This window comes from Grus americana, chromosome 3 (assembly GCF_028858705.1).
Source record: "Grus americana isolate bGruAme1 chromosome 3, bGruAme1.mat, whole genome shotgun sequence".
In the NCBI taxonomy this organism is placed as follows: Eukaryota; Metazoa; Chordata; class Aves; order Gruiformes; family Gruidae; genus Grus; species Grus americana.
Window position 1 is genome coordinate 7,114,900 of NC_072854.1, and position 10,642 is coordinate 7,125,541.

At 36.1% G+C, this 10,642-nt stretch overlaps 1 protein-coding gene across 2 annotated transcripts in view; it reads left to right on the forward strand.

The window, feature by feature from the left end:
* The window catches only part of CD2AP (CD2 associated protein), an 84,558-nt gene that overhangs the window by 70,898 nt on the left and 3,018 nt on the right, over positions 1-10,642 (forward strand). Inside the window, exons 13-17 of one of the 2 annotated variants that reach the window (XR_008576534.1) lie at positions 647-789; positions 7,085-7,200; positions 8,058-8,143; positions 8,761-8,947; positions 10,095-10,158. Coding sequence is in view for 1 of the 2 variants with exons in the window: in XM_054821726.1 (XP_054677701.1) it covers positions 647-789; positions 7,085-7,200; positions 8,058-8,144; positions 8,763-8,947; positions 10,095-10,158 (595 nt within the window). In the remaining variant the exon portion in view is untranslated. Of the gene's footprint in view, positions 1-646; positions 790-7,084; positions 7,201-8,057; positions 8,145-8,760; positions 8,948-10,094; positions 10,159-10,642 lie in introns of those variants that run through there. The other variant, XM_054821726.1, reaches the window with a different exon arrangement.

Consider the following 10,642-nt stretch of genomic DNA (forward strand, 5'->3'; position numbering starts at 1 on the left):
CTGCATCCAACGTTCAGTTTTCCAGTACTTGTGCAGTTATATAGAAGTCTGTAGTAAATGATGGTCCTTTAATAATTGAAAACTTTAAATCTTTCAGATATTTAAACGTATTTAAATATCCCAAAGTTTAACATTGCTTTAAGAAGATAAGACTGTTATTGCTTTTTCTACTGCAATAAAACTTCCAAATAAAGGGTTTGGGAGATGAGTTAATGACAGGGACGCATTGAAGCTGCCAACTAGTGCATTTATATGCTGTGGTGTAAGTGATGGCAAGGAGTCTGAGTATGTTTCTGAATATTTCAGGAGGTGTTACCGAAGGTGCTATTCAGCTCTCTTGTTTTCTGTTGCACTGAAGTGTAATATTTTAGATTTAAGTGCCAAAATGTGCCCTGTAGTTTAAGTTTTGGATTATTTTACAAGGCAATTGTGCCTATTTGACAACTTTGCAGAGCTCAAACAGAAGAATTGGCTTTTATACGATTAGAATTGCTCTTTGAAAGACTTGATTTTAAGCAAGGCTTTAGAAAATGATAAAATCTGCTGACTTTTTTTTTTCCTGTTTACTTCTAAGTCTTGGTATGTTTCAGTTGTAAACTATTTAATCTTTTTACTATGTATGTCTTTGTTTGTTTTCTTACTACAGATCTAATGGAGAAGTTGTTTCTCTTCGACCAAAATCTGAAGTTGAGCCAGTAGGAAAACCAAAGTTAGACTCTGAACCCTTGCCACTTAGACCAAAATCAGTAGAGGTAGATTCACTTGTGGTAAAGAGCTCTAAAGAATCAGGTAAGAAAAGAGTAAAATGTTCTTTTGGGCCTTTCTGTTTGGATTGCAGTATTTTACAAGGTTAGAATAAGCTTTGTAAGTAATTTACACAAAATGTCACAGAGTGCAATTAGGCCTCTTCGGTAGAAAGTATATTTTTTTAGAACTACTGTAGGCAGCTGAAGGTAAGAGTCAGCAAGTGATGAAGAGATGTCAGCAGGCTATCTTTCTGGAGGTACTTGATGAGCTCTGTGTTGTAGTAATAGATGATAGGAACATGGGTAACGGTTTGCTTTTCTAAGTTGAAAGCATGGTTTTTTGCTGTCACTTTTATCTTGCGTTTTTATGAAATTGTTTTCCTTACTGACTGGTTCTGTTTGTTCTGTTCTTGCATTTCAGATAACCTTTGCTTTTCTAGCTAACTTGCGTATTTTTAGTAATGCCATAACTTTAAATTTGAGCCAGCATGGTATATTGTACGTTTGAATTTCATGCTTGTGGCTTTGCTTAATGCACCTTGAACCAAACCCGGTATCTCTTTAAATCTAAATTTGTCCAGTAAAACCCTTGATATTGGTTAAAGCAAGCACATTGATGGTCAGGCTCTCTGAGCTATTATATAGTTACCTTTTGTCCTTTACTGACAGCACAACTGATTTCAGTCCTCTATGTGCTTCTTAGGCAGAGATCATCTGCTCTGGGCGTTTTTTTTTTTAAAACTCTAAATTATTTTTATTGTATGACTAATCATTGCAGGAAAAACATTAGTGAATTGTACCTGCAGTGTTTGGCTTGCATATCTCAGATGCAACCTTTCATCTCAGAAAAGTTTTTAATAATAATATATTTTGAAATATGATAACTGTTGATATATTTTTAAGGCCAATTATGATATTCAGGTTGTAGAAAAGTTGGTCCTAACATGTATTAAATTCATCTGGGAGATAAAAATAATGCATTAAAAAACTGAAGCATTTTATAACTAGAAAAGTGTACTCCTGATTTTTCCATTAAGCATTTTAAAATGTGCTTCTAAGCTTAAACACTCTGTATGAGGAAAGGTTAGTTCATGTATGTTTTTAATACAGAAGTTACAAAAAGCTGGACTTCAGCAGGTATTAAAATATCCTGGAAATATTACAAATATTATCAGTGTAACCCTAAAGTATTTATAAGTTGTGGTTTGTTTGGGTTTTTTTTTATTCCCCAGTAAAATCTATGCATATGCTGTGATACACCTTGTTTTAAAGGTTTTGAATTGGCAGTTTAACTGTTGCCTCTATTTAAAGATGAGTTTGAGGTTACGGAAGCAACACTTTCAGGCCAAAGTATGCTGAGAGATGAAAGTGTGATGCGCAACCTAGCCTTAAAATGTAAGCCTTGTCCTGCTGCTCAGATGTTTATCTCTAGGATTGTGCTAGATGTGTTACTATATAGCATAGTATCATTTATCCCCAGGAAAAAACTTCCCATGAAAACAGATGGAACATCTTTTTTAATTTAGGTGCAATTATCTTGCCACACGAAAGCAGCAACATAATAGCTGTGATATTAGGCACTCATATATATATAAAAGCCTAATTTTATACAAATTTAGAAGAAAAAAAATCTATGCATTTTGATTTGCTAACATAAGATTTCACAGGCTTATGGAGAAATTCAAGACTTTAATACCTAGATGAGGCAGAGGACAGGAGCATGTAACAAACGAGCGGGTGAGGTCTGCCCCATAGTCCTTGTTGGGTGCAGAGCAAGCAAGGGAGGCTCCGGCAGCCCTTGCAGGGATGCAGCACTGACGTGTCAAGGGGCTGCTTTTTAAGGAAAGTTTGAAAAATTCTCTGTTAGGTGAAACTGCTGTTGTTTAAAACAAACTGCATAGGTCACTTGTAGTTTTACTACTCTCGTGAAAAGAGACTAGTCCAAACTCCTGCCAGTAAAATGTAACAAATCTCATGCTCTATGTTTCTCTATGCATTCTGCTGCTAAAGACATAACACTCTGTGCAGCAGCTAAGGCTATATAAAGCTCCAAAGATGTTGGGTCCTTATATAAATTTTAAGATTAAAAAAATATAAAAAATCTTACAAGAACTGGGATAGATACAAAGATGTGGGAAAATGTATGGCTGGGCTTGGCAACTGTGTTACCAGAGTCTTGTCTTTTTTTTTTCCCCCCCTCCCTCTCCTCCCCCTTTAGATTGAGATCCTGAAATGAATGAATTTTTAAATAAACCAATTTCTTTAAGTATGGGTCTAACTTTTTTTGCAACTTAGTTTGACCATGAAGTGTGGAGTCGGTTGAGCCACTTTCACTTTAACCTAACGAGTAGCTGTAAATATTCTGTATCCATAGGGAAAAAACCAATCTCCCCCATACCTGCTCTCAGCCATCAGATAAGGACAAATACTCAAAAACATTCGGAAACATTGATCATGTTGAAATATCTCCTCTTGAAGCTTTATTTGAAAAATTGCATAAATGTTTTTCTGTTCGATTAGAATTACTGTGAAAGACTAAAGCTGTAATACTAGCATGCTGAACATGTAAACCGATTCTGTTTCTTCTACAAATGTTTCTTTTTCCTGCTTTGTAAAATAATTTTTTTGTTCAGAATCTTTTTCTAGACATTCCTCTCCTTGACTTTTCTTTCCAGATTTTGTTTCCTATCCTGTTTGCCATGTTTCCCTTCTTACGTGTCAGGAAATTACCCTACCCTTCTCCATTTTGGTAAGATAACAATCTATAAGGAAATCCAAATGCTTTATGCCATACGCATAGCCTCTTCTTAACGTCATAAGCATAATTTTCAGTTGCAGTTATTGATACTAAAATTTTTGGGTTTCAATTTAAAATGCTTTTTTGTTTCTTTGAATGCCTGTTTGCCGTAGCTGTTAAACAAGAAGTTACTTTAAGTATACTTTTCAATTAGGAACTTGTAGAGGTAAAAAAAGCAAACAAACCAGAAGAACTTTACAGTCCAGCTATTGATAAGCCAAACTTAGTGTTTATAGTGAAATGTGTTCAAGTCTTAACAGTACTTCTGGGGTATGTAGGTTGAGTGGCTTTATCTTTCTGTACACACAAATGATGCCTTTGGGCACTGAATCCTCTAGCGTTGGCTATTTAGTACCATGAATCTTGTAAAATAGGATTTTTGAAAGTTATGTATTAGGCACGTGCTTGATTGTAGCAAATATGTTATTATTGCGCGAGTGCAAATTTAAATATTCTAAAGCCTGTATCTGTCCCCTAAATTTTTGGGGTGCAATCTCAGCAAGATGAGTAATAGGAAAAAGGGCTGCTATCTGTTCTTACTTAGCAGATTAATGCGAGGTCTTGTCTTTTTTAAAATAATGGTTACGTTTCACTTCTGTCATGGGTTTGTAAACCCCCCCAGCCACATGAGATGTTGGAACCATAATTTCTTGACACCACTTCAGCTTTGCTTCTTTTTTGTGAAGGTTTTTCAAGACCAACTGGTATGAACACACTGAAGCATTCACAACTCTTAACAAAATCTGTCACCTACCTGTATTTCTTAAAGCTCCTAACAGTTCAGTAATGTACAGATCCAGGTTCAGCTTGCAAAAGAGATGTTTCCAATAGTCTGTCCTAAGTAACTGTTCAAGCTTAGCTCATCTTTCTAGAAAGAAAAGTGCTTTTGCTCAGCCTTAAAATAATTTTTTGACTCAGATTATCCCCAAATGTATGGTATTGCTCTTCTGGCGTTATGATGGGATTTCCTTTAACACTCACAGGCTGTCTGTAAGAAAGTTAATTGATTGCTTTATTGATTGAAATGGGTATAAATTATGAACTTTCATCGGGTTTCATCAGTATGTCTATTGGACCAAGCTTTCTCCTAAAATAATTAAGAATGCAGTTTAAGAAGAAAAAAGAACAACCCCCTGAAACCCACAGTACAACAAACACCACCACCACCACCAAAACCACAAACTCTAATCCTCACCAGCCCGTGTTTTCATTTCTTCCCTGTACCAATGCAACAAAATGGAAAAGTAAAAAGGAAAATGCAATTACAGTCAGAATTTCCTCTGACTGTAATGTGCTGGTAAAATCGTAATGCTGAGCAATTGTCTCAGGTGTAGCAATTTCCTTTAGAAGCTCTTACAAATAAGGAAAGAAAAACCAAACCCTGGCTTTAGTGTCATCCTACCATCTATATTTAAATCATATACAATTCAAGACTGTAAAAGTCTTCATCTTCAAGCCTTGTCAAATAATGTGGGGTTTTTTCTTTCCAGAAGTACACGTTATACTTAATATGTTCTAAATATTCTTAATATTTCTGATGTTTACTTTGTTCATGGAGACAGGGCTGGCATTACACTCATAATAGCAACTCAATTCACAATTCTTCTTTATATTTACTGCCAAATGATTTATCGCTTCTGCAGAATGACAAAAGGAGGATTGTTTAAAGGCAAAAATTACTGAGAATTACTGGGAAAAGACATACATATTTTTTCCTGCTTTCTTACATTGTAGTAATACCTAACAAACATAAATCCTGATTTACATTTTTGGCATGGGTTAGTGCTCTGGGATTACGGACAATTGAGTAAAGAACATGAAGATATATCCCTTGGTCACTGTTGCTTGACTTCTAATAAATTAAATATATTATTGGCACAACTACAACAGAAATACCTTCACAGTTACTTATTTCTCCCTCATCCTCTTTTCCGTCAGCCGCTTGCCATTCATCACTCTTCTGTTTCTTCCTACTTTGTTTTTCTTCCCGGCTTTTTTTAATTGCAGATATGATTACATATTTACAAAGCACTGTCTTTACGTTCTCTTTAATAACATTAAAAAGCAGCAAAACTGATTGGTAACAGTGTTATAAAAGCTTACATCTCAACAAGGCAACAGGTGATGAAGTAGGTAAGTTCAGGGATATCCGAAAGATGTGAATTTTTTAAGGACTTCAAGGATAGTAAGCAGAGTAGAAGACATCAAACTCAGTTAAAACATTCAGTGGAAAACTTAGTTCCTACAGGTTTTGACAAATCATGAGTAAGACTTGGAGTAATCAGATGAGTTTGTCATCCAAGTACTGAATTGGCATGAATGGTCTGGCCCTGTGTTCTTAGGGCTTTTTTCTTGTCTGACCTCTTGCTCTAGCCTGAACAATGAGAAAATAGAGAATGAAAGGGTCATAGCTTCTGTTTGATAAATTGTAATGTCATGCAAAAATCAGAAGTTGCCCCCCTCCCCCCAAAAAACCCCCCACCCAAAACAAACCCACCCACAACAACAAACCAAAATCCCCCCAAAAACCCCAAACCAAACCACAAAACCCCCAAACCTTGATTATTACTTTTGGTGCCATAGTACATGCTATGTGGCAATTTAGTTAAACATTTAGATGCTCTAGAATAAATCTGATGAATTTATGTTGTAAAATAATTTATAATATCCGTAATCTTATGTTGATGCTTAAATAAAAAACCTATCTCATTGCACATCTGTTGGCAGGTAAGTAGTATTATTATTTTTGTGGAGAAATGGTTAAGAAGTCGAGTTGTTAACTAGGTGAACTACGGATGTTATTAGATTAGATATGATCTGTTCTTCCTATTAATAGGTTTTTTCCTAAGGTGGTATCTTCCCATAGGATGTAAAGAATTTCTGCTGATCTAAGAGAGAGTTTACCTAGAGCTGTCAGCATAAAGAGACTAATCAGCAGAGAGATCTGTACGATTTAATAAAGAATGAGAATGGAGTTTTGAAATGTTGTGTTACAGACTTTATGACATTATGTATTAGACAAAGTACTGCATAGGAAAAAACTACCTTGCACAGAAATATTTGCAGTTAATGTCTGGTTAACTTACTTTCACCAACCTGTGGACCTGTACTGTACCATGTTGCTTTTATTTTTGTCTTAGTCACTAAACTTGGCTTTTCATGCAAGTTTAGTGACAAGAAGATGTGCTCTCTTAAATATTTGAATATGGCACCTCTCAAAAAAAACAATCATAAATACATTTTTCTCCAGATACTTGTTAAGTCTGTGTTATGCTGCCATGTTCTATAGCACTCCTTCTGTTCAGAACTTGAATTTAAATGCTAGTTAACTCTTACATTTTCCCCTTGAAAAAAATTAATTTCCCAGATATGCCAAAGTCATGTAGTTGTTTCATATGGCTCCTGTGTTCTATATGCTGAAAATCTTTGAAACAGTAAGAATTCTGAGGGGTTTTTTTTGTCTTAAAGAAAAAAGTGATAAAAAAGAATGCAGCAAAATCTTCTGGTCTTGATGGTGGTCTGTGTTTTCATCTTTTTCTAGATCTGTTAAGCTTTGATGATGTAATAGCTACCTCAGATAATCTATCGCACCCTACTGCAAACCGACCCAAGATGCCTGGTAGGAGGCTGCCTTCACGTTTCAATAGCAGTAGTCCTGTGAGTATATTTTGTGTGTTTCCCTAGTAGTGCACCAAGAGGTAACTTCCCCGGAAACAGGGTCGCACTGTGAAACAGTCTGATGAACCATTTACCTGAGAGCAACAGGCCAAAGAGGTTCAGTTCCTGTAGACTTTGTCTATGGGAATATCCATTCCCAGGAGGGAAGCGTATGTAAGAGAAACAGCGCGACTGTGTTGCAGCTGAAGGAGTCTGTCTGCTCTGTGGGGTATTCCTGCAGCAAGTACTCAGCTCTTCTAGCATCACTGATAATTAAAAAGGTGTTGTGCATACACACAACCGTGAAAAGTGTCTTTAGTGCCTTACAGGCCTAACAACATACAGTCTTTGGCCGCGACAAATTTGGAATTTAATGTTGCTGTAATGCAGAACTTGTGATCTCATGTGCTAAGACATGAGATTATCAGACCGTGAGAGCCACGTGGTGCAGAGTCCTTGAAATCAAATTATCTCGTCAGATGTTGGGTAGTTCAGTCATGTCAGTTACCATCTGCAGTTACTGCCTACTGATGTTTGTGTTTCACGGAAGCACCTACAGGCTCTCAAAAGCATCAAGGACTTGTTTTGTTAAGTACTGCAGAGATGCTTGAAAATCCTGCCCAAGATTCCTGTGTTTGATTTAAATTCAGCTGAATGAGTATTGTGGGGAAGGAAAGTTCTGACTGGCAGGGAAAGAAAATTATGGCAGTCTAGCAAGTCAAGTTTGGGTTTGTCTCCGTGCCCCCCCCCCCGCCCTTCTTTTTTCTATTGCATCTTTAGAAACATGTGACAGTTCTTTATGAATCTATCTATTTAAATTCTGAAAACCTTTTCATTTTTTATGAATGATTTACCAGGCAAGTCAAAATGTGAGTCCAGAAAAAAATTTGAAGGTGCAGAAAGAAGAAGAAAGTGCCAAACCAAAGCCAGTTGAAACAAAAAAGGTATGATACCAAGGAGCTAGAGAAGTACCAGGCAGCTGGGTGTTCTGTTCATCTTGCTCATGTTTCCAGTTTAGATTGATGCAACCACCTAAATGCAAATGACTCTATGTAAATGCAAGTAAGCTATGTCATTTAGTATGAAGTTCATTTATACTTCAGTATAAAGTTCATCAGTTCTGAGGAGAACCATTCTATCTTGTAGCATGAAACTATGGTATCATTTCCCAAATAAGCTTCGCATCTGCTCAGCCTTTAGTCTTCTGACAGACAGAACAACTGAGCAGATCAGAAAGGTGTGCAAAAGATTGTTTATAATGAACCAATGGATGCCATTAAATCCACCACCATGCCCTTTTTTTTTGTAAAGTGTAGAGAACTGCAGTGCAAGCACTTTAAATGATTACAGGAACCTCAGGGAAATGCTTAATAAAGACCTGTATAAAATAACTGTGTCTTATATACTATAGTAGTCCATTTGAACTGGACATTGTTTTTTACCTTTTGGGTAGAAAATTAAGGAAATTTGTGCAGATGTAGCTCCTGTAACAGTGCAACCTGTATGCTGTAAGTGCTCAGTATCTTTCATTTCTTAGCTTTCTGTTGTTACGTATTTTTCAGTCATCTGTATTGAGTCCACCAATTCCATCTTCATCTCAGAGACCAAGTTCTGTTTTACTCAACTTTTTTCCTGGAGACATCCAACTGAAAGGAGAAACGGATGATGAAAAAATTTCTGTGGAAGAGCTCAGGACTCAGATTAATGATTTGATGGGTTTTGTAGACGCTCTGAAGAAAGAACATGGGTAAATATTTTCCTTCTCAATCTTCAAAGTGATATATAGACATCTTCCAAATGTTTTTAATGCCAAACTTAAAAAACAAAACAGAATTATTCTGCATTAATATTAATTCAGAACTTCATTCTTTCATCCAACTAGATGTCCTAAATAGATACAAATTTGATGTCAGAGTACTTGTGGAATTTACACATATTTTTTTTTTCCTTCCTACTTTGCACTCCTGTGTTCATTACAGATTTTTGAAAATATTTCTTAAACAGTTAGTACTTTCACTGCAAGGAAATTTTTGTGGTATTTAACATAAGTACCTGTACTGGCCTTGTGTAATTGTGCACAAGTAATTGTAGTATTGCCATGACTGGTAGTAGGGAAAGATGTTACTGTGCTTTTCAAATTGGTGGTTGTGGTGGCTCCATCATGTGTGTGCATGTAGGTAGGGTTGTGTTTGGAGAATGATGCAGAAGAAAAAAATAATTAGTGTTTGAGTAAATGTAGTAAAGACCAATCTGCAGGAAATTTACCTTTTCTGGTTTTAGTTTTATAGCACAGGCATTCGTTTTGGTACTGTTTAAACGATGATCAGTGCTAACCAAACCGGCTTTTAGAGTGACCTCTAGAAAGCTTATAAAGCATCAGGATCAGTTGGTCTCCAAAGCAAACCAGTAAATTATGAGTTCTAGGGATTAATGAACTAGTTCTTCAGTGACTTGATGATAATTCTTAGCACTTCCTTGCCTGAACGTGGTTATGAAATAAAACATGTTTTAGGAACTTGCTGTTCTAAAGAATTTCTGTTCTCTATGTAGAAGTTGCTGGGTTATTTTGGTTTAAATTCAACTCTCCAAGTAAAATAAGAGTACAAATTTTTAAGTAGCCTACTTAAAATTGTGATTATAAGGTAAGGGTAGGTGCGTAGTGATAGGTAAGAAGTGTTGAGCATTGGTGGAAGCTTGTGGTTCACCAAATTGGAGTACTGGTTCACTAGTGGGCATGTGTTTGTACGTAAGTTTTATTTGTAAGGTGTAGCATCAGACAGTTATGCGAATTGCTCTTATAAAATTTAAACAAGACCTGTACTTCCTGTTCTCAGTAACGTGAAATTTCCCCCTCCCCCTCTAACTTGTATTTCTGATATCTTTACTACTACTAGGAGAGAACTGGAAAAACTAAAGAAGGATCTGGAAGAAGAGAAGCTGTTGCGAAGTAATCTGGAGGTAATATTAGCAATTTGAGGTGGGGGTGAAGTTTAAAACTATGTAAGCAGTGTTCTGGAATTTGATGCCACGGGAAAATCTTAACGAACGTGCTCAACCTTTTTTGTATTGCTGTGTTAGTGTGTGGTTGAACGGATGCCTCGCAGGGCAGTTGGATCTATGTAAAAGATTCACAGTTCATCTTAGTTCAGCTTTCTTTATCTACAAAATTATTTTTAACAGTACATATGGGTGTTGGTATGTGAGTTCAGTTTAGTGTTGCTAGATTCTGCTGTTTGCTAGAAATATATCCAACTGGACATGTTCCAAGAGAGAATATTAATACTTTGCTTTTGTAAGACTCGAAGGACAAATTTACTTCATGTAATCAAAAGAAAAACAGGGCAAAAGCAAACTTGCCTAAAGTTTTGATGAACTGTTTGAATATTAAATGGATAATTTGCTGAAAGAACAGAATGCATCTGAAAAATTTCCTTATGAATGA